Here is a 25,036-nt window from a genome sequence, read left to right on the forward strand (position 1 = left end):
ACACGTGCTTAAGTGTGTTAATCACACATCAAAAATAAGTGTACTTTTTCAGAGCACGACAAAAAATGTTAAAGTAATACTTTTGATTTGCCATTATTACATAGTTCACTTTTTTACTGGTTTTAATAGCTAGTAAATTTCAGAAATAATTATGAAGAAACAGCAAGTAACACTTTAAAAAGTGCGCTTAAGTATGTTTAAAAAACCTAATAATGAAATTGTCCCTCTTTAAGTACACTTAAGTGGCCTTTTATTTCATTATTAATATATTACCTGCATGTACAGTTGTTTATAGTTGTATAAAATATATAGATCTGAAGTATACTAAAAGTGCACATTCAATAGAACTAAACACATCACATAAAAACTGTACTTGCAGATAATATAATATTAATGAAATAATAGGCAACTTAAGTGTATTCAAAGAGAGACACTTTCATGACTAGGTTTTACTTAAAAAAAAAACATTTTAAATCAACATTTTAAGTACACTTATTTTGATGTATTGACTAACATACTAAAGCACTTGTAATTTACTTATGATTTTAACTGTCTGTTATCTGATATTACATTTAATATATTTTAAATGTGCTAAACTGCAACTTGATCATTAAAAATGTGTAATTGCAAATATATTTAAATGAAACTTCCATGTAATTTCTGTAGAAATATGTTTAGTTTATCATAAATGCTCATCAGTGCATTCAGCAGTACTATCCTATTTATGTCAAAAACACTTTTAAGTTCAACTAATTGCATTATTTATACTGTACATTTAAACCAATACATTTTGATTTAATTTCAAATGACATGCAATTAAGTATCTGAAAAAATTACATTCTGTTTGCATTTACAGTAAGTATATTATTTCTTAAATAAGTAGTTATTTTAACAGCAATGCTTAAGTGTACTAAAAAAACTCAAACTGAAATGGTTGTCATTAACAGAGAAAAGATTAAACAATTAAAAAAAAAAACAATTACTAAAACGAAAACTTAAATAAAGCATCATACAAAATAAAATAAATTTGCAAAAATGCACATAAAATTAAATGAAAATTTAAAACCAAAAGCTAATCCAAATACTAATAAATACTATAATAGTATGTAAATAATAACAGATTAGTGGGTGGTTGAGTGGATGGTTAACCCATTTTATTACATTATTTATATATTACTCATTTATAGCACAAATGGTTGCACAAGCTTCCCACTGAAGTTTAATATTTAGTGTTAAAAATCCAATCATTGAAGCTTCACTTGGCAAACATCACTAATTATACTGTTTGAGATGTATGGCGCATTTAAGGCCCCTGTTTGACTCAAATTACAGTACTCTGCGTTCTTACAAAACCAGGATTTAGAGCTGAACCCTCATGCCTGTGTCATTCAGCAGGAACGTCTGCTGTTTTCTGCAGCTCCACTCGAGTGCTTAGAGTGATTTTCCCTCAAAGCTGTGGAGGACTGACAGCTCGTCGCCGTTATAAGAGCTGAATGCTGCTGTCAAACGTGATGGACACTCGAGTGTTTGTGTTTGAGGCTCTTTGTGTGCGCTGCTTTATGTCATTGTATTGCGTTATGATACAGTGCCTCACCGTCACCAAGGTGACCAGCCAGTAAGGCCACGCCCACTGATCTGAAAACAATCAAAACCCAACCATTGACGGGAAAGGTGCTATTAGCACAAGTGTTCATTCACAAAACCTTTTTTATATCAGAGCCGGCGACATGCAATCAAGAGCGGCATGAAGACAAACTAATACAATCTCAAACATACAGTACATAACTGCATAAATTAACCCTTGTGCTGCAATGAAAATATAATCCAATTTGGTGGTCATGGTCTAAAATGACTGGCCTATTAAATATTTCTTGTAAATGTGATTATGCTATATTATCAGCAGGTCTTGTTTTCTTTCAGTTAGCACAGGTTTTGTTGTTGTTGTTTTTAGAAGTGTCTGATCATTGGTCTCACTGAGCTGAGCTTATGTACCTCTGTGTTTGAGTGATAAAGCATTATTTATGAATAACTTTGGCAATGTTTACTCAAAAACTGAGATGCATGAGTTCAGATCGATGAGGCCTTTGATCAGTCGGTTCCAAGAAATAAAAATACAAAACCTATGTTAAATGAAAGGAAACAAGTTAACAAAAACATTAAATCCAGTATTTAGTAGTAATATAGCATAACAAGAAATTTATAAACAGTTTTTTTTTAGACTAGTAATTTTTCACTGGGAACTAGAACCCTGTTTCTGCCACTGATTATTTTTTTTTTTAATTAGTATTTTTTTTTTTAATTTTTTTTTTAAGTAATTGTGACATCACAATTCATTTTTTTTTCTTCTTGTAATTCTGAGTTTCTGTCTCACAGTTATAACTTGTTAGATACAAACTTGGAATCGCTAGATACAAATTTAGAATTGAGATATAAACTCAGAACTGACACAGAATTGTGAGATATAAACACAGAATTAAGATAAAACCTCAGAACTGAGATAAAAACTCATAATTGTGATAAAAACTCAGAACTGCGATTTAAACTTAGAGTTGTTAAATAAAAACTCAGAATTGTGAGATAAGTTCATAATTGCAAGATATAAACTCAGAATTTATTTTCTTAAAGTTAACTTTAAAAACATAAAACCAACCAATCTAAGTTTAAATTTCAGTATTTAATTGTTTGTTTCTGAAACAATATGTTGAACACCAAAGTTGTAGCCTTTCCTAAAAACAGACTAAACAGAGAGTTTGTTGGCCTTTAGTGACTATAGGTGGAAAGATATTTATATTTATTTATTTTTATTTATTTTCATAGCAATATCTGGCAACACTGCCAGAGCTTAAACTGAAAGTAATCAAAAGAGCCCACAGACATGTTATTGCTGACAGGATACCACATACAGTAAGGCAAACGAAAAAACAAAACAAAACATCATGATATTATCTGTCAGAAACGTTATCAACGCTATCAAAACAGTAGCATTTAAAACTAGTGCAGAGAATCTGTTAGAAGAGATCTGTAGACGTCTATACTGTTTCATATTGTAGTTAAATTTTCACAAAGTCGTGCCCCAACAACATTCATAGAAGGAGCATAGACAAAGTTATCATCTATATAGCAATGGTTATTAATGAAAACTATAACAGTAATAGGCCTATGTAATTGTTGAATGAATAATAAACCAGCAACTGATAAAATGATATATCCCTAACCTAAAGTAATGGTGCAACGTAATATAATTTAACAATGCTCATTCCTCCAAAACAGAGAAAACATCTTTCACAAACATCTACATATCTGTCTCTTTTAAAGTGTTTAGTGTATATAATGAGTGGGGTTATTATAGCACAATTCCCACCCAGACCACACTAATTTTCAACATCTGGCTACGTCTGTGGAGCCTTCCATTCCCCCGATGTGTTTCTCCTTTTCACAGTCTGGCAGAAATGATGCATGGTTCCAAAATACATGGTCACATGACAGTAAAAGTGTACAGTTGCCAAGATGCAGGAGCTGGGTCAACTTACCCACTGGCCCAACTTACCCCACTCTGCCCTAACTTCAATTGAAGATGAGACAGAAGCTGGCTCAGAGAGTGAGGGAGAACCCACTCTAATCAAAACATATACATTTAAGTATGTTGTTAGTTAGTTTGAGAGAGTGCTTTTAAATTGTTAGTATTTGTAACAACTGGATAATTTGTATTAACAAGCACCCAACCCCAGTGCCGCTTTTTTGGTTTGGGCCACTGCCACTCAAAATGTCTGTGCACGGCCCTGATTTTGAGTTTATATCTCACAATTGTAACTTTTTTTCTCAGAGTTGCAAGAAACATAGTCTGTATTGTGAGATATCAATTCAGAATTGCGAGGATAAGTCAGAATTGTGAGATGTAAACTCAGAATATCAAGAAAAAAGTCATAATTTTAAGTTTAAAACTCTCAAAAAGTACAAAAATTTCAATTTTGGAGGGATAAAATCCTCTCCGCGTCAAAATGATCAGAACACAAAATGAGGATTGAATAAAATCTTCAATTCATCACAAACGGGAAAAGAACAGACTTGAATTTTCATTAGCGTGAACAGATGAAACTCACTTTTGATGCACTCGATGTTCTCTGTTGGCTTGTGTTTTATGCAGTCTGATAACTGACCAGCACTATATGTTATGCATTTTTAATCATCCCTCATCTCAAATGCTCTTAGAACTCCAAAAGAGAAAGCTCTTTCACATAACGAGCTATTAGTTATAGATCTGACTCGCTAATTCAGATGAATAAAATGCATGAGGACAGTTTTTTATTGAGCTAAACTCAATACAGAGAGGGCAGCGTTTCTCTTTGTCTCCAGAGCAAACAAACCATTTATTCCATTTACTATTTTATTCTGACCACTTTGATATATAACAGTCAGGAATATTTTTAAATGATTCACAAGTTCTTCAGTTTAGAGAGAAACTAACTAGTTTAGTGAGAGTTGATCTGATGTACTTTTCCATCCACAAAGTGCATGTTAAAGATTTATTATTTGAGTATAACTTATAAATGTGTGTTTATTAAAAATGTATATTTATATTATAGTTTAATTGTATTTATTAATAAATTATATTTATTAAAATTAGCATACATTTTCATTTATTTAGTTGCCCATTTTATTTATTTAGTGCAGTAATTCTTACAACACTGTTGAAGCATCTTGTAAGATTTTTTGAAAACGGTTTGTTTACATATATATCTTAATATATCTTCATAGAATATTTAAAGGGGGTCATTCAGACTTTGGTCTGCTGCTGAAATTGCTGTGCTTTTCATAGTTATTAAAATAACTAATAAACTAATAACTAGGGCTGTCAAATGATTAATCGTGATTAATTGCATCTAAAATAAAAGTTTTTGTTTACATAATATATGTAATATGTGTACTGTGTGTTTATTTATTTTTTTTTGTATGTATGTATAAACATTAAGCAGTATATGTAGTTTATATTTTATTATATTTATATTTTATTTTTTTTTTTTATTATTTTTTTTTTTTTTTTTATATTTAATTTTATTTAATAACAAGTTTTTTCATAAATATATACATGCATGTGTTTGTATTTATATATATATATACTCATATATTATGTAAACAAAATCTTTTCTTTTGGATGCGATTAATCGCGATTAATCGTTTGACAGCATAACGAATAACTAAAAAAATCTAAATAATCTTTTTTTTTTTTTTTTTTTAGCTTTAAGGTGTTTTTGGTTGTTTTTAATGTTGTCAGATGCAAGTTTATTTTCTTTTTTTTTTTCTAATTTAACTTAATGTAGTAAATACTGAAATATTAAAAAATACTAAAAATTAAAATTACAAATGAAAATTGAATTTGTTTTTTTTTATTTTAATTATATTTTATTTTATATTTTTTTTTTTTTTTATTTTAATTGATTTAATTTATTTTTTTTTAACTTTTAATTAAACTTTAATTTCATTAAACTTATCTACTAAAATAACTAAAACTAAAATAAAATGAATACAAATATATATACATATAAAAAATTCTTAAAATGACAAAAAAAGAACATTAAATTACTAAAACTTTAATTAAAATGAAAATGGAAAATTTGAAAATCAAAACTGATTCATAATATTAATAAAAAAACTATAATATAGTCTTTTATTTCAATTAGTTGCCAAGGCAACATTTTTCATTTGAATGTAATTTATTGATGTACTAAAATAACTAAAACTAAAATTGTAATAAAAATCAAAAATTACTAAAAATGACAAATACACAGCAAAATTAGTACAAATTTAACTAAATTTTAAATTAAAAAATATATTGAAAATATTGGCATAATAATGTAAAACCGATTAAAAATATTCAATGATTTCTCATTTTAATTTCATTTAACTTGACATACTAAAATTATTGAAAAAACTAAAAATTACTAAAACTTTTAAATTAAAATAAAAAATGGAAAATATAAAAATAAAAAATATTCAAAATATTAATAAAACTATAATAGTATCCCAATGATACTAAAATAAGTAAAACTGCTGCAAATAATTATATAGAACAATAAAATGTGTACAAGTGTCTTTAGATCTGAATTTCTTTCCTTTCTTTTTGAAATTTACTAGAAGTTTCTACACCAAATGTTTCAAGTGTTAGCATATTTCTAGGCTGATAAACCTACAGACAGGAAGAACTGTTCAGTTTTGTGTGTAATATGCATGAGTTGTTGAGGGAACAACACGTTGACTGAAACGAGGAGGTCATTGATAGTGGATATTAAATCCAAATTGGCTCATGCATCCATTCTGCAAGAAGCAAATTGTCTTCCTGCCTGTGAGAGAATATCTGGCTTCCCTTTTTGCGTAAAATCCTAATTGAATGAGACTCACAGACAGAGCGGCCGGGATGGAAGGGGACAGAATGCAATGAGAGTTGGCCACGAGGACCATTTGGGCCTCTGTACTACATCAAACTTTCATCAGGAATGTTAATAGAGTAAAAGGAAGACGCTGGTGGAGGCTTTCCAGTAGATGTGAAGCTTCTGTCAGAACGCCAGCAGAGATTTATTTCATTAAAACCAGAGCTGTTTATGGGAATCTCATTTAGCCTGCTCTGAACTTCCTCTTTCCTGCATCAACACGGCCTTTTAGATGTTACCAAACACTGAAACATGAAACACAAATGAGCTAAATTCACATAACACAGATTCTTAGTTCTCCGTCAAGCGGCAAATCTTGGAACCGCTGCTGCATTTTAGACGTGAACTCTCATCAATGCATTAATAGATGCATGAGTTCAGCTCACAAATATGAAAATGAATGTTTGTGAAAGTGCATCATGATTCTCCTGCCAAGGGAGGACGAGATTATTTTTTTTTTAAACCACAAGCATGCACTGCCATACAGTTTATTTTTCTAAACGTGCTTCCTCTTAATGGGTCACCAATGAAAGAGCTACAGCCATTAGCACATTATGAAGTTTTTCATATGACAAATTACACTCAAAACTATTTGGTAATGCTTTTGAAGCCTTAGAAAATAAGTAAAATACTAATAAATTAAAATCTACATTTAAAAAGTTCTAAAAGATAAATATTTTTTCTATTTTGTTTTTAAATAGCAGTAAGATAGTCAAATAACCACATTTCTAAAACATTATTTTGTATTAAATGTATTAAAAATATGTATTTTTGTATTAAGTTTAATAGTAGTAAAGTAATAACAGTATTAAATTTGATAGATAGATAGATAGATAGATAGATAAATAGATAGATAGATAGATAGATAGATAGATAGATAGATAGATAGATATAGTTGGTTTATTTACATTATTTATTTTATAGTATTATTAATATATATATATTTTTAATTATTATATATATATAAACAATTTTGTATTTATTTTTCGATTATATAAAATAATTGTAAATAATATTGTAATTTTTGCAATTATCATTTAAATATTTTAATAGTACTTAAAAATGCATTAAAATAAATTATTAACAATTATTATGTATTAATATTATTTATAATTATATTTAATTTTAAATAATAATAAAAGTAGTATTTTTATAATTTTAGAATATTTATATTAATTATTTTCATTTATATTTTTAATTATATATAATTAAATTGTAATCATTTTTAATAATAATAATAATAATAATAATAAATAATAATAATAAATGTTTAATTAATAATAATATACTATGATTATATATATATCAATATATATATATATATATATTATATATAATATATATATATATATATATATATATATATCTATATATATTATATGTATATATATAGAAAACAAATACATGTTTGTGGGTAAGAATTTCAAACCCAAACCCAAAGTTCTTGTTCTTGACATGTAAGCGATCCATCAGCATATTCTCTGTGATGTTGACATGAATCCTGAGCACTGATCAGTAGAAAAGCATTTTCCAGCACCTGCCTTCAAGCCCTGCATTCATACATTATTACCTCGTTATGTCTGTGCAGCCAAAAACGAGGAAAAAAGTGAATCTGTAATCATAACGCAGAGAAAAATGAAGAATACTTTTAAAACTGCACGACTTTGGTTTCTGAATTATGCCCTTTATAAATGCGTTCAGTAGTTCAGTGATCATCACGCTGTATTTGAAGTATGAAGTTTGTTTTTAATATTCTATTCTAAAGATGAAACAGATTATACATTTTCATCCTTTGATTAAACTCTGTGTTTTTAGTGTATTAAAATAAAATAGTACTTTATTTGACAAGTGGAGTGTGTGATTTTATTGTTTAAAATGTTTAAATTTTTTTTTTTTTTGATGTTAGAAACATCAATCCATTTTTCGTTTTTTTAGCCCAAAGGTTTTTTTGTTTTTAGGATATTGGTTGTTTTGTTTGTATAAAGATGTTTTTTTTTGTTGTTAAATGGGGGTTTTGGGTTTTTTGATGTTTTTTTTTGGTTTTTTATTTTTTTATTATGATGCTGTATTAATATTAGATGCATTGAGCCTCTTCCTGATCCACCAATATCTTATTTCCATGCTTCAATAGAGTCAGAAATGCAGTGTTAATCTTAATCTGACATCCAGGGCTGTATAATCTGTATTTAAGGGCAGCTATAGCTTCACATCTACAGTAGCGTACATTAGCCGTTGATTACATTCAGTATAAGCTCTCGTACAGACACACAACAGATGCAGAGACGCCGCTGAAGGGTTAAAATAATGTTCCGGTTCAAAACAAATTAAGCTTTATGTAGCGCATCTGCAGCCGCTCGTTTATTAACACACGGTCATTTGGTCATGTTTACAGTAATGTAATGTAGTGTAGTGTTGAATATAATCATAATTTTGTTTCTGTAGTAGTGTTTTGTGTTGTGTGGTTGTCAACATTGTCTTTTAAGCTTTAGGACTGCTGGTTCAGATGGATTAATGACTTTGGAGCAAAACAGTAATAGTTGAAATGTTGTGCGTGACTGAGCTTTTGAAATGTAATGTCTCACCCTTCATTGTAAGTGCATTACTGTAAATTTTGATTTTGAGATTTATGTTTAATCAGTTGCTGCGGTAATCGGCAGTTCACAGATGCAGTATCTATTTATATGCAAGAAATAATTTAATTTAAATTATATATACAGTATATATATATATATATATATATATATATATATATATATATCTATATATATATATTATATATATATATATAATATATAAGTATATATATATATAAACTTAAATTATTATTTGAAATATTAATGAAATTAATGATTAATGAAAATGTATGCATTGTGTGTGTGTGTGTGTGTGTGGTGTATTATGTTTTATTTATATATATGTATTTATATTTATATATATGTTTTGTTATATATAATTTTGCATTATTTTTATTTATATAGTTATTGTGTTTATTGTTATTATATATATATATATACATATATCATCACAATAATCTGCATGTGGAATAACTAAGGTTATGGCGATACTATAGCTGTCTGCATTAAAAACCAGAGATATTTCACCAATATACATGTCAGGAGGTTGATTATGGTTTTTATAGCTTTTTATGGCAGTCAGTCGTATTAAACACCAGACACGTTCTCTCCTGTGAGAATTTATGTGCGTCTTTAGAGAGATTCAGAGAAGAATAAAATATTAGGAAACCACAAAAACATCATTACTATGTAAATGAGAAGCTATGAACACGCTGCAAAGCAGAGAGGTTGGTGTGATACAGAAACTCTTTTGATGCCGGTAAATATTTGCATGTGTGCTAGTTATAGATTGTTGTTGATAAATCAATCGGTGTTGAAGCTAATCGATAAAGTGATGATACAGTGAAACGTTTTGTTACAATACTGCATTACGCATAAAGAGTTACAAGTCATATTATATTGTTACTTTGTTACTTTTTCTCGTTGTCAGTCTGTTGTCATGGCAACAGTGATGTTTATTTGAAAAAAAAAATATTTAAGCTAAAAAAATGTAACTATTAAATATGTAGCTATTAGATAAAAAATAAATATTTAATAATAAATTACTTTTCAGGGTAGCATCAGGGTAGTATTTATTAGGGTGACAGAGGGTGGCATTAGGGTGACAGAATTTAAACTTAACATAAATTACCACTAATAAAACCATAAAAAGTTAAATACAGCAGCACTTCACTAAATATTTCACCACACAAAGGAAGATGTGTAATGCTGCGTTGGGACTGAATGGTTTTTTATTTTTTGATTTGGTGGGGTGGGTATTGTATTGTTAGTGAAAGGTTAGATTGTTTTGTATTTGAATTGAATTTAAGCTGTTAAGCTACTGCAAAGATGGTGAAATGTGGGGAAATATATTTTAAATATTTAATAATTAGATCAAATGGATGCTTCATCTATCAAAGCAGCATTTATCTGGCATAAAACATTGCAGACCTTGATTAGTGTGACAGCATCAAACTTGAACAGATAAACGTTTTATCTAACAATTTTGAGTTTTTATCAGAATTGCAGCTTTGTGAGATATAAATGCAAAATTGCAAGAAGAAAATCTGAAATTAAACAGAATTGTGTGATACAAACTCAGAATCATGGGGAAAAAGATCTGAATTTATTTATTTATTTTTTGAAGTGCGATTAAAAATTCACAATCATGTGAAAAAAACGTCCAAATTGTGCGATATGGAAGCCTGTTTCCACCACTGAATTAAAAATTATAAAAAAGGTTATTGCGATTTTTTTCTCACAATTCTGTGAAAAAAGTCAGAATTGTGTGCAATATTAAAAAAGTTGCAATATCCTTTTTTTTTTTTTTTTTATTCAGTGGCAGAAACAGGCTTCCATATCGTACAATTTGGACGTTTTTTTTTTCTCATGATTGTGATATAAACTCACAATTCTGACTTTTTTTCCCGCAATTGCGAGTTTATATCACACAATTCTGAGAAAAAAAGTCAGAATTGCAAGTTTGTATCATGCAATTATGAGAGAAAAAGTAAGAATTGTGAGGGCTTCCATAATGTGATACAAACTCAGCATCATGAGAAAAAAAGTCAGAATTGTGCAAGACACACTCAGAATCACAAGCAAAAAAGCCATAATTGTGCGATACAAGCTTAGAATTGTATGAAAAAAAGAATTGTGTGATACAAACTCAGAATTGTAAGAAAAATTAATTGTGCGATACAAACTTATAAGTTCAAGAAAAAAGCCAGAATTATGTAATGCAAACTTAATTGTGAGAAAAAAAGTTAGAATTGTGCGATACAAGCTCATAATTGTGAGTAAAAAGCTGGCAGAAACCAGCTTCCATAATAAAATATTAAGTACGTTAAAAAAGTTACTTTCCAGTACTGATGTGCATAAAATATTTTCTATTTATCTGCAGTGTGTGAATAAGGCCAACATAAACAGCACATCCCATCAGCATTACAAACACTGATTACATCTATTCAGTTCTCTTACAATAACAGACAATAACCAGTAGTCAATAGGTTACAAAGTTTGATATGACTAACTAAACAAACTAAACAAATGAATAGTCCACAAGAGAACAAGCAGCTGGGGCTTCTGGCCCCGTTCCTGCTCTGGCAACAGCCATTATGCCTTAAAACGAAGCCACAAAGCTTTCACAGAGCCTGAATTAACCCATTATCTTCACATATACCGAGGCAGTGAGAGATATTGAGAGAGACGGATTGGGAAGCGGGAAAGAAATTAGCAACATAATCTAGACGAAAGATCAAAAGGCTTGGATTAGATTATTTTCTATTGCATCACGGGTCTGAAAGACCTATTAGATCAAAGGCTGAGATTTTGGGGAGGAGAATAATATCTGAATGCATTATTGAAGTGCGGAGACAGGAGTGAGAAGATGAAGGTGGATCCGGTGTCATAACGGCCCGGTGGAGGACTGTAACTGTGAAACCCAAGACCGAGCGGCATTGTGTGGCCGCGTTTGTTTGGATTCAAAGCATAGGAGGAACTATAAGGCCAATCTGGAAACGGGATCACCCCATGACTGATAGTAATTACTTGCCGTCTACGCGATTAATAATTGAACGTAATTTCAGATCCAGCACTTTCCAAAGGAAGAGAATGGCACGCTGTCAAACGCTCACACACGGTACACGATCTGCTGTGCTGGTCTTAAAGAAATAGTTCAGCCAAAGAAGAGAATTTGCTGAAGATGTATTCACCCTCATTCCAAAATGTTTTCCAAGATGAGTTTGTTTCTTCAGCAGATTTGGAGAAATGCACCATTACATCACTTGCCCACCAATGGATGCTCTGCAGTGAATGGGTGCCGTCAGAATGAGAGTCCAAACAGCTGATAAAAACATCACAATAATCCACACCACTCCAGTCCATCAGTTAATGTCTTGAGAAGACAAAAGCTGCATGTTTGAAATAAATAAATCCATCATTAAGATGTTTTTAACTATAAACTGCTGCTTCTGAAAAATAGTGCCTGTCAATAATCCATAATAGCGCTTCCTGTAGGAAAAATCGTTGTGTCTGAATCAGGAGAGAAATCTGCACAGATAAAGCACCGTTTACAAATGAATTAAGTTCGAAAAAAGGTTTTATATGTGTGTGATTTTTGTTTTGATTTTGCATGTGAGGGTTGACTTTTTCAATGGAGGAATGGTTCATTATGGATTATAGTATTTTACCCGGAAGCAAAGGTTTGAAGTTAAAAACGTTTTGATGGATTTATTTCTTACAAACATGCAGGTTTTGTCTTCGCAAGATGTTAACTGATGGACTGGAGTGGTGTGGATTATTGTGATGTTTTTATCAGCTGTTTGGACTATCATTCTGACGGCACCCATTCACTGCAGAGCATCCATTGCTGAGCAAGTGATAAAAATGCTGCATTTCTCCAAATCTGATGAAGAAACAAATTCATCTACATCTTGAATAGTCTGAGGGTGAGAACATTTTCAGGAAAAAGGATGAACTATTCCTTTCACACAACAGGACGTGACCAACAATAAAACTTCAAATTAATGTTTGTAAAAGACACATCACATATCTGTTCTACAAAAATATTAGCAGATGAAATGTAATGAAATAATAACAAAAAAATGTTTGTAGTTCCCTCAACAGAGCCAAGAAAAGCAGACCGGACATCATGTTTGTGGAGAGATCAGGGGATTGGGTGAGTTATGAGGTCAGGCTGATGTCATTTCCTGTGTTTGCACCTTCACTAGACCTTTAGGTTCAGATGTTAGTTTAAGCAAAATGACAGTAATGAGCTAGAGGGAAATGCAGATGTTTAATATGTAAAAGAATGACTAAATGTTCCTGGTTTTCTTGAACGTAATTCACCAGACCAAAGGAGAGTAGATTATCAGCAACACTGCAAACTTACATTCAGATATGAAACACACACACAGTAAAACAGTTTCATGCTAACTTAACTAGATTAGGAAAATAAGATATTTTACCCCATATGCACAGGAAAATGCTATGTTGTGAGTTTTAATCTAAAAGATTTGTGAGATCACTTAGGAAAACATACCATGATAATTGTCAGTATAGTGGTATTCTTGAAACTGTTGCAATCTGATTATCAAAAACACTTGTGTTGGTACAAATGGTGGCATTTTGTTGTTATAAATTGATACTTTTTTTGTTTTTTATGTAAGGCATGAATTTGTGTGTGATAGAATATGAACCGCCTGTAAATAAACAAAACAGTGATTTATTTTTCAAATCTTCTATACATACTGTACAAAAGTTTGTGGTCAGTAAATATTTTTTTTTTTTTTTTTAAGTAAGACATTTTACTTTTATTTGGCAGTGATGCATGATCAAATTGATCAAAGGTGACAGTAAAGACATTTATAATGTTTCAAAATGTTTTATTTGAAATGAATGCTGCTAGTATGAGATTTCTATTCATCAAAAAATCTTAAAAAAATAAAAGCTTACATTTATTACATTTACATTTATGCATTTAGCAGACGCTTTTATCCAAAGCGACTTACAGTGCATTCAGGCTAACATTTTTTTTTTACCTAAAATATATCATGATTTCCACAAAAATATTTGGCAGCACAACTGTTTTCAACTGATAATAATCAGAAATGTTTCTTGAGCAGCAAATCAGCATATTAGAATGATCATGTCACACACTGAAGATGAGTAATGATACTAAAAATTCAGCTTTGCATTGCAGGAATAAATGACATTTTAACATATATAAACATAGATGACAGTAATGTTAATTCAGAATAATATTTCACATTTTTTACACTTTTTACTGTATTTTGTAAAACTTTTGAATGGTAGCAAATGAAATTTTAAAACTGCATTTGTCATGTAATAGTCAGAATGAAAATGCACTTTCCAAATTTGCGAGTATAGTGTAACCAACTCTAATTTCCATGTACTGCTTTGCAGACACGTTTGACTCTGGTTTGGATTCAACCGCATTGTCGCACCTCATAATCAGAAAGGTAAATCTGTGGCTGTGAGCATGATTCAGAGGCAGTGAGTCATTTTGAAGCATCTTCTGTCTGTAAATCAGATAGCTATCGTGTTATTTGGAATAGTAAACAGTGTCAAGAGTCAGGAAAGGCCATCAACCACTTTAAAAACATGCTGGTCAGGTTTTCGAGAAGCGCTTACAGTGCCAAGATCGGAGAAAATGATATTGCATGCAAACTCAACACCAAGAAAAATTATAGCAGTTGTACTTTAAACACTATAAGCCCAACGGGCAAAAAAGCCTTAATTAAATTTGAACAGCTCTTTTTGGTAGCTGCACATTTCTCTCCAAGCAATCAGATGGAGAGCTGCAGCAGAAAGAGCATAAAGTGTATTTTATTAATCAGAGGGTGTTTGTTGTGGGTCTCTCACAGGTCCTCCATCACCAAAACGAGCGCAATCAGGCCATACGTCTCCAGGCTAATGTTCTGTTTGTGTTGGTCGCCGTTGAGCAGATGCAGAGGGCCACGAGAGGCACATAACCGTCTGGCCAGGTGGGGAAGTGGAGAGGAAAGCCGATTGTATGCTGGAGAAGTGAGAACACACACACATACTTATAGAGTGACATGAGTAATCAACACAGAGGAAAGCTCAGATTAAATGTGACCCGATCAAACCCCATCGTGGTTGACATATTGAATAACAAAACTCAATGAGAAGCTGCACACTTATTTTGTTCTTGCATAATACGCTTAAGGTGTCTTTCTGCAGTATGACATATTCTTCTATTATAAATATTTTTGTGTAAACAGGGATGTGATTTCTGTTTCATTTTAATGTATTTGGATGTGTTTATTGAATCAGCGCAGCAAAATTTTCAGTTGTGTTTGCTAAATAAAGCATCAGTTATTATTGCTCATATTTAGGGTTAGTAATTTGAACAAACCTCTAATGTTATTAAACTTTAGATTATGCTACAGGCATTAAATCCCGAAGCTTGTTGCAGTGCTGTTATTTTTCTTAACAGTCAACTTCACCTGGTAGACTATAAGAAATCTGAGACCTGAACCATCTCTAGAGACTTTAATTGATTTGCCTTTCTGTAATTCAAACATTAGATCATGCCACTAGCAATGCCAAGGTCATGTGTTTGATTCCCAGGCAATGCATTAATTGAGCAAATATATATGCTTTGCATGAAAGCATCTTTTAAAAACATTGTTGTAAATGTAATTGGGGTTTTCCTATAGCCCAGACAGCAGAGTAAAACCAAGGTTGTGGGTTCGTTTCCCAGGGAAACAAGAACTGATCGAATGTTTACCCTGAATGCAATGTAAGTTGCTTTGTTTAAAAGTGTTAAAAGCATAAATGTAAAAGTAATTGGGGCTTTCGTGTAGCTCTAAGGAATGCCAAGTCATGGGTTTGATTCCCAGGGAATGCATGAACTGATCAAATGTATACCTTGAAGTATACCTTGAATACAACTAAAGTTGTTTTGGATAAAAGCGTTAAAAGCATAAATGTAAAAGTAATTGGGGCTTTCGTGTAGCTCAAAGGAATGCCAAGTCATGGGTTTGATTCCCAGGGAATGCATGAACTGATCAAATGTATACCTTGAATACAACGAAAGTTGCTTTGGATAAAAGCGTTAAAAGCATAAATGTAAAAGTAATTGGGGCTTTTGTGATGAAATGTAGATGTGAATGCAGTGTAAGTCACTTTGGATAAAAGTGTTTGTTAAATGCAAAAAAAAAAATGTAAATGCAATTGGGGCTTTCCTGTAACTGAAACAGTAGAAGGTCAAGGGAAAGCAAGAGCTGTATGTATACACTGAATGCAATGTAAGTTGTTTTGGATAAAACCATCTGCCAAATTATATAAATGTAAATGTCATTGGGGCTTTCCTGAAGCTAAAACAGTAGTGCATGGCATGAGTTCGATTCACAGAGAAAACAAGAACTGAAAAAATATAAAATATAAGTCACTTTGCATGAAGTTGGGCCGGTAAGTAACCACATAACAATGGCCTAATAACTGCATAGCTATGCACTAATAAAACTCAGAACACCTTAGAAACTGCATAGCAACAACCTTGCATCATGGTGTTGAATTTTGCACAAGCATCACATTTTCTTGATATAAATCTCGAATTACTTCAAAGTTAATGCTTTTTTTAAATTAATTTATTTTTTTCATTTTCATTTTGTCATGTCAGGAAATGGGATTGGAGACAGCGTAGCTTATACAATATGACTTCTGAAACAGTTCAGCCAATATATGTATGTCTATACTGCGAGTGGCATATTTTGACAGAACTTGAATGTTCCTTTGATAATCAAAGAAGCTGTTTAGACTGCTTTTTATATACTGTTTATATGACTTTAAACTGATGCCGCTCATCAAAACACTGCATTGTGAAATTGACTTTGAACTTGAATAACTTGTCAGAAAGTCAACTTCAAATTCCATTGCTGATGCAACAATGTTGAGAAGAGTTTATCTTTATGCAAATAAGCCAACACTGCTCACACTAGTCTCCAGTCAGTTTAACTCATTAAAAATAAATGATTTCTGGTCACTTTAAATCACTGGCAATGTCAAGGCTCTCTGAGGTTTGGTTACCATGATGCTACAGTAATGCTTTTATACATTTGCCAAATGTTTTTATCTAAAGCAAACTGCAGTGTATTTGGGGAATCTATTACATAAATATCCCTGGGAATCGAACCCATGACCTTGGCATCGCTAACACCACCAGTTTCAAAAAATTTAATAATGTGCAACATCATTTTTTTTTTTAATCTGAAGCTTGATCTTGACCCACAGATGTTCTTAAATGCGTGCTGGTGGATTTCAGTCTCCCGCTGGTTTGTGAACATGTTGCTGGTGAAGTAAGCAGATTAAGCGGTGAACCTGAACCCAGGTGACAGGCCCTACTCCTAACCTGTGCACTGCAAAGCCTCGATACATTATCTGTCCTCCGGCTTCTTGTGGTTTTAAATGACTGCTTTCCATTGTAAGCATTTCAGAGAGTTCCAGAGAGAGAAAGGGAAAAATGAAACCGAACTGGTTTTTGAAATAACAGAAGTGGCGAGTTACCATGCCATGCTTGTCTTTTTTAGAGAGCTGAATGGTGTTCTATGAGCGATGACAAGCTAAACACACACTCCCGATCTGACCTCTGTAATGGGTCGGGACACTGGAGAAGCCATCTTATTGATCCGACACAAAGAGGTAGATTAAAAAGAGCAGAATGAGATGCCAACCACACCACAACCAAAGGCTCTCCAAATGCTTTGCGTAATGCTGTCTGCTTGAAAAGAACATGATTAAGGTGAAATTAATATTGTTTGACTTCAACTTTCATGTTTTGATGCACATATATGAAAGTTCTTTAGTAGAATACTCTCTTTCATTGTTCTTGGCACCAGCAGCACACTACTATATCTTCATCTTGATTCACTGAATGTTGTTTTTCAAAGTAAATAACTTTGCGGTTTGGTCTCCGATAAGACCCATTGATAACCCATTTTCCTGATAACCCTTTACAATGATCTTTTCCAAAGAAATACTGTGTGTACAAACACATTCCAAGAAAGAAGCACTTCAATTTACTGTATAAACGACAATTAGACACAGTCAAATCAACCAGTGAGATGGTTTTTGAATTCTCCTTATGATTAAATTAATCTACTAAATGCTTTAGTAGATTAACTTTTTGAGCAACAACTGCTGTAACACAGCTGCTTATGTCCACATCTAATACTGGTTTAGTCTGTAATTCATGAAAGAAAATCATAACCAAGCTATTAATAAGAAAATAAAGCACTTTAATGTTCACGAATTCTTTGCTTACACGGAAAGGAGATCAAAGAAATGTAGCCTTGGCTGCTTTGAAGAAAGCTTTTGAGCTGAATGCACAAAAGTCATCACAAACAGATCTGAACAAACCATTTGGTGGAACCAAGACATTCTAAGGTTCGAGAAACTCATTAGGACATTGCACACCAGCCTAGTATCCTACAGAAAACACAAAATGTCCAACAACACCAACAGTTGAGGAATCAATGCGGCATTGATTTCTCATCTCCTTTGGAATTATTTTCAGAAGGGTGATGACAAACACAAGGAGCATTACATCTCAAAGCGAACAGCTTCCTATGGGGAGAACGATGATCCTGTAGAGAAGTGCATTGGACTTCAGAGACAGGCATATAAAAGAGGTTGGACAATTTGACACAACACACTGCAGAGGGCACCATTTTAAGATAAATTACATTAAAAGCATGTTGGGCAGCAAATGCAAATAGCAAAATCTCCATATTTCGCAGTGATCTTGTCAATATATATATATATATATTTAGCTTTCATCATAGTTATAAAACATACTGTATGCACAATATATACATTGTATTTTCAAATCATATACTTAAGAGATATTAAGATGCACAAAACACACTGTAAACGGTTTAATTTGGGCAGTACAAGCAGTTGCAGTGTCAGATGTTTGAAATCTCCATTGGGTTCTTAAAGAGATTTAAAGGAATCTCAATGTCTGACCTCTTCTTTTTCGGTTTTCTTTTCTTGCAGCAAATGTATGTCACCAACGACACAACGGTCAGAAACAATCCCAGGCAGGTAGCTGTCAGTGCAAGCAGTAACACTTGGTACTCGCCACACATGTTTGGCACTTGTTCTCCCTTCCTCCCTTTTTTATCAGGAGGAAGCTCACCATGGTCAATATCTACACTTCTGGGCAACAAACTCTGAATGAGGGTCTCATTGCTGACTGTTTCATTCACGAACAGGTTGACCAGTACGGTAGAGTAGAGTTCTGGTTGACCGTGGTCTCTGACTTTGACCCACAAACTGTAGAGGCCTCGATTGCTCAAGGATTTCCTCAAGGTGATGTTTCCCGTGTAGGGGTCGATGTCAAACGAGCCTGGCTCTCCATCTGTTCTCTTGATGATGCTGTATGCAATAACAGCGTTCATTCCAGTGTCCCGGTCCACCGCGTAGACCTCCGTTATGGATGTTCCCGGAAGCGTGTTGGGAAGTACCAACATGTACGACTGGTTGGACTGGGGGAAAAGAACAGTTGGAGGGTTATCGTTGACATCCAGGAGGAGAACAGTCACCGTTGTGATGCAAGAAAGAGCAGGTTCGCCTCCATCAATTGCCTCGATCCAAACGTAATACGTTCCCTGTTGCTCCCGGTCCAGAGAGGTCTTGGCCCGCAGCGCTCCTCGTCCGGTGTCAATCACGAAGATGTCGCTCCCATTAAGGATGGACAACGCCACCCAGCCGTTCTCCCCAGCATCTGCATCTGTGACAGTAAGAACACCAATTTCCCCAAAACCTGGAAAGTTCTCCGGCACAAAGAAGGTGAAGTCCTTGTTGATGAACCTTGGACTGTTGTCATTCCGATCCTGGACGGTAATAATCACAGTGGCGATTGACTCCTTTCTTGGTGTGCCCCGGTCTACGGCCCGCACCATGAATCGGTAAGTCTCCTTTTCCTCTCGGTCAAGAGAAGTAGACACCGTCAGTACCCCGGTTGACCGATCCAAGTCAAAAATGGTGGGAGCGTCGGCACCGAGTAGGTAATACACCTCGCCTCTGCTTTCACTGTCTGCATCGGTGGCCTGAAGCTGAGCGAGGAATGTATTTGGTGGGTTGTTCTCCTCCACTGTGATGTCAATGAAAGACTGCTTGAAAACCGGAGCGTTGTCGTTAACGTCCAACACATGGACTTTCACTACGGTGTTAACTACTAATCCATGAGAGTTACGAACCACAATAACAATTTCATAATCCTGTTGCTGCTCATAATCCAATAGCTCGGTGGTCTCAAGCAGGTACTCGTTTTTAAACTGCTCATATGGTACAAGCCTAAATGGACCTGCACCTTCAAGAAGACACTCTATCTTCTGTTGTGGCTCAGTGTTTTTGATGGTAAAAAAAGCAATGGGTGAAAACGGTGGCTCTGATTCACTTAAACTCACAACACCATCCTTCTCGGACGCAATATAACGTGGGATAACCACCGGAGGGCCGGAGAGCTGTTTGATGATGTGAATGGTAACCGTTGCAACTTCTGGAATACAAGTCGGTCCATTAGCCAGCACGATTAGTTTGTAGAGTTTTCCAGTGTTGTTGTCAATCTTTCCTGCTAGTTTAAGAACCCCAGTGTTTGTATCCAAATGAAACAGGTTTCTGCTTTCCTGGGTGACCCGTTCGCTGAAGGTATACGTGATCAAGGCGTTGGCTCCCTCGTCTGGATCGTAGGCTTGTAGACGAGCCAGTTGCATGCCCTTAGTAGTGTTTCCGTAAAGAGTAACGTTCACTAGCGACTCTGTAAACTTGGGGCAGTTGTCGTTGATATCTGTGATGATAATCTTCAGAGTTGCAGTGCCTAGAAGCGGCGGAGAGCCTCCGTCCTCGGCTATAATGTCAGTCACATACTCAGCTTGTGTCTCCCTATCAAGAGACTCGGTAATGATGAGAAAGGGCGTCAGTTCACCGCCTTCGTTCTCCTCTACATCTAATGTGAAAACTCCATAGTCATTAACAAGCCAGTATGTTTGAACGCTGTGAATCCCGATGTCGGGATCCACTGCGGATTGCTCCACCGCAAACCTTGCGTTAACAGGTGCGTTCTCCGGCACAGACACCCTGATTTCGTCAACAGGGAAATGCGGGCGGTTGTCATTCACATCCTCAATAATAATTTTAACCTTAACCAGCTGAAAGTACTGCTGAGGAAGGATTAGCACGTCCAGAAAGATTGCGCAGCCCTGGCCCTCGTGGGACTCCGCACACAGAGCCTCTCTGTCAATCTCCACAGCAGATGTGAACAGCTCCCCCGTCGTGTTATTCAGATTCACATACTGCTGGTTGTCCGTCTTTAGCTCCAGATTGAATAAACGAGGAGGACTGACAGAAAGATCCAATTTTAAGTCCGCACTGATAGCCCCTATGAGTATCCCTTCAGGTAATCCTTCTTTTATCTTATAGATGAGGTGACTGAAATTTGACGAGCAGCAGAGGGGACTGGTGTACAAGAGGAGGATGAACAAACCCTGAAATAAATAACAGAAAAACTATAATAAGCAACAGAAATATAATGAAAAAGCATCATACTTTTAAAATCAAATGGCAAGTATGTATGAAAATGGTTAAGGAAGCAATGAATATATTTACTGCATACATCTTTTGCATATAAATGATTAATTAAGCACATCAAAAGCAGTTGGGTTTAACATTACTGTATGTGTGTGCTGGGTAGTTAATCTACAATCCACCCTTACTGATACTGATATGAACTATGTATTTGGATGAGAGTGATGGTACCACATTTTTAACTAATAACAAAGATATTTTGACAGAAAATATGGATATCACTGTACAAGGCACTGCAATGAACCTGTAAAGGAAATCATAACACTATATGCTCACACGTGCTTTATGAATCGTTGAAAATCCTTGAATAGCCAAATTTGTTTTTAACATAAAACAGTGATCCAGAATTATTATACAATCCTTCCAAATACTTATTAGACTTTGATTCAGCTATCTAATAACTAACTGGATGAATTTGGATTATATAATAATTTTGGATTATATACTTTAAAGATATTATAAAGAGTTACCAATTATTTACTGTTATGAGAATGCGCTGTCATGATAAATGCCGTTTTCCTGAGTGTAAGAAACTTACCCATAACTCTCCTTTGCTGTGCAGGCAGGGTCCTCTTTTAGTGTTCCACATGTTTCCCGTTCAGTGTTGGCGTCACAGGGAACGGGAGCGGGATGAGGTTACAGTAGCAGCCGCATTCTGAGCGCCGGTGAGCGGCTGAGTTCTCGCTCGCTGCCCGATGCGCGACTGAAGCGCTCTACTCATTCATCTGACAGACACGCTGCGGACACGCCCACTACATGCTAATGAGGGCCGGCGCGTCCAACCAGCTGTGACGCAGAGCCAGGAGGCGTGTCTAGAAACAACTCATTTGCAAGTTAAATGTTTTTAGACGTTTAAATGGTTTTGGACTGAATGATTTATTTCTTGCGGTTAAGAAAACATCGGCATGGCATGAAAGATAATAACGCTTATAATACGTATTCTACTTTCTCAATAATTCTAAATGCATATAATTAAGCAAATAATAATAATCCTGTTTTCTCTGCATTTCTGAATTAATATAACTTTGCTAATAATAATAATAATCTTGGCATAAAAGTGGCTGCTAAATAATTAAACTAATGTAATTATTTTTAAAATATTAAATCATATGTATATGATTTTGTACACAGAGAAAGAAAAACCTGGATTCAGCATAGAATATGCTTCTTATTAAGAACTTTAGAGATTTCTTTAGAGATTAAATAAATAACCAGACACCCTCATGAGATACAAATGTGCATTAGAGCGTATGAGTAATGAGACAGTGCAGATGATCAGCATTGTTGTAACAAAATAATAATTTCCTGGTGGAAGGGAAGCCGAAGAGAGCAGATATGCATTTGCAGCCCTGCGGTTGAGATTACATTAACCCCCCATTTACATAAAACTCACCAAAGCTGAGAGTAAATATGACTCACTTTCTTTGTCTCTGTCACACTTGCAGAACAATTGCCAAACACTTGTTTATTTGCTGTGTCTTTTAAACCCATTTTTTTCTTTTTTAACCTTCACATTACCATCGTTTTTCTTGCTTTCCAGAGCATCACATGAGATGATGATGTGAGGATTACAGAAGGAAGAATCTGAACCATCAGCGTAACCTTCACCAAATCAACTCGTCTTAATCTGAGTGTTTCTAACCTCCTCAACAGATGCTGGCCGTGATTGAGAACATATTGACCATCTGACATCTGCAGAGTCACCACACACGAGCACATGAGCTTTAGCTCTGATTGCACACTGTCACATTTGAATAAGACGTTGATGTTTAAAACTGATACATTTGTCTTAGGTTTTTTGTCTTGCAGGTGGTAAAATGAGAGGAAAAACCTCATAGAGCCATATCTAAACCAGAAAATCACAGACTTCAAGGTGCAGGACTTGAACCAGCGAGAAACCACTTAGAAACCCATCAAAACACCTGTGCAGGTAACAAGGACCATTCTGGCAAGGTTCTTTCGAAGTAATGAACAAACGTAACACTAACATTAAAGGAACGTTTGTTCAATCTGCTTTTACTAATGTTTTCAAAACATTGGCACAAAAATGTTATGTATACATTGTTTAAGGAGCATTTTATTTCTGAAACATTGGATGTTCATCCAACATTTTGTAAGTGTAACTACATTTAAGAACATTCTGAGAACTTTCAAAAGTAATGTTCGCCTAATGTTTACAAAATTGTAAAATGGCACGTTTGTACATATCCAAGAAAAAAATATTTTAAAAATGACAAAAACCACAACAAAATTGCTAAAACTTTTCAGTTAAAATGCAAACAGACAATACAAATATAAAAATTATTTCCATTAAAAAAGAAAAAAAAAAAAAAGATATAATTGTATCTCAATGATACTAAAACAACACTGACCTGGAAAGGACATCAAAATTATGAACAAAATTTCTTCCAGCAACGTTAATAGAATGTTAGTTCAGCACTCTTTGTTTACTAATTTTCTCAAAATATTTGTACGACAATGTTATGGAACATTTCTAAGATGTTTATATAACATTTTTTAAATGTTACTACTGTACATGTTTCAGAACGTTCAGAGAACATTCAAAAATGTTTGCAAAATTCTAAAATGGAATGTTCCTTACCATTTGTATGTATCCAAGAAAAAAAAAAGGTTTAAAAACTGGACATTTTGAATGTTCTGAGAACATAACTAAACTAAAAACTAAATGGTAATATTAGAAAAACATTCTTAGAACAGTGTTTGTTGGGTAGTAACTGCATAGGAAGTTTTGCACCGGTCAGTGGCATTCAATCTTTCTGCAGAAATGTAGAAATCTGAGTCGTTGTTTTTATCATCAATATTATTTACTATTTCATCAGTATTTTTTATTTATTTATTTATTTATTGGCATTTTGCAAAAATTCAAAACACCAGGGTTTTTATAGGTAACTAAAACCATAAAAAATATTTTCATTACATTAAATAAAAATGAAGGAATTTTATTTCAGCTAGTTGACAAAATATGTATATATGCTAAAACAACTCAAACTAAAATGGAAATAAAATGAACAAAAGCTATACATTAAAAAGCCTTTCTGTCATTAAAATAATGACAGAACCACACAACAAAATGACTAAAACTTGAACTAAAAATAATGCCTCTCAGATGCCTGTCTTTGTGACGTCACACTGGCAGGCCCCTCCCACGATAGTTTGATTGACAGTAGCCTTTCAGCACAGACCCGCCCTGAGTGACTGTCATCCGTCCACCATTGTTTCACCGCTGAAGCAGATGTAGACAAGAATGACTCCTAACTAAGTGATCAATGTGTTTTGTTGTTGGATGTTATAATGAACATAGCAGTCCTCATTTACTCCCGACATCTGAGCCGCTGAAGATGCAGTGGATTATGTTTGTTTCTGAAGGGAATGCACCCCCGATCTGCCTAAATGTGTCTATGT

General features: G+C 33.8%; 1 protein-coding gene across 1 annotated transcript; it reads right to left on the bottom strand.

Moving 5' to 3' along the window:
* Positions 1-18,244: 18,244 nt before the first annotated feature.
* On the bottom strand, positions 18,245-22,353 carry LOC109098639 (protocadherin-20-like). Its single transcript, XM_042734634.1, has 2 exons — positions 22,152-22,353; positions 18,245-21,513 (listed from the first exon to the last, which is right to left on the bottom strand). Exons 1-2 carry the CDS (start codon positions 22,200-22,202, stop codon positions 18,931-18,933), a joined length of 2,634 nt encoding a protein of 877 aa, XP_042590568.1. The 5' UTR covers positions 22,203-22,353; the 3' UTR covers positions 18,245-18,930.
* Between the last annotated feature and the right edge of the window lie 2,683 nt (positions 22,354-25,036).

Source organism: Cyprinus carpio, chromosome B11, assembly GCF_018340385.1.
Source record: "Cyprinus carpio isolate SPL01 chromosome B11, ASM1834038v1, whole genome shotgun sequence".
NCBI lineage: Eukaryota > Metazoa > Chordata > Actinopteri > Cypriniformes > Cyprinidae > Cyprinus > Cyprinus carpio.

Bases quoted from the DNA above. Each gene is read 5' to 3' on its own strand.
- LOC109098639 (XM_042734634.1), bottom strand. From the start codon at position 22,202: ATGTGGAACACTAAAAGAGGACCCTGCCTGCACAGCAAAGGAGAGTTA. The intron at 21,514-22,151 runs GTAAGTTTCTTA...TATTTATTTCAG, and splicing joins ACAGCAAAGGAGAGTTATGG to GGTTTGTTCATCCTCCTCTT.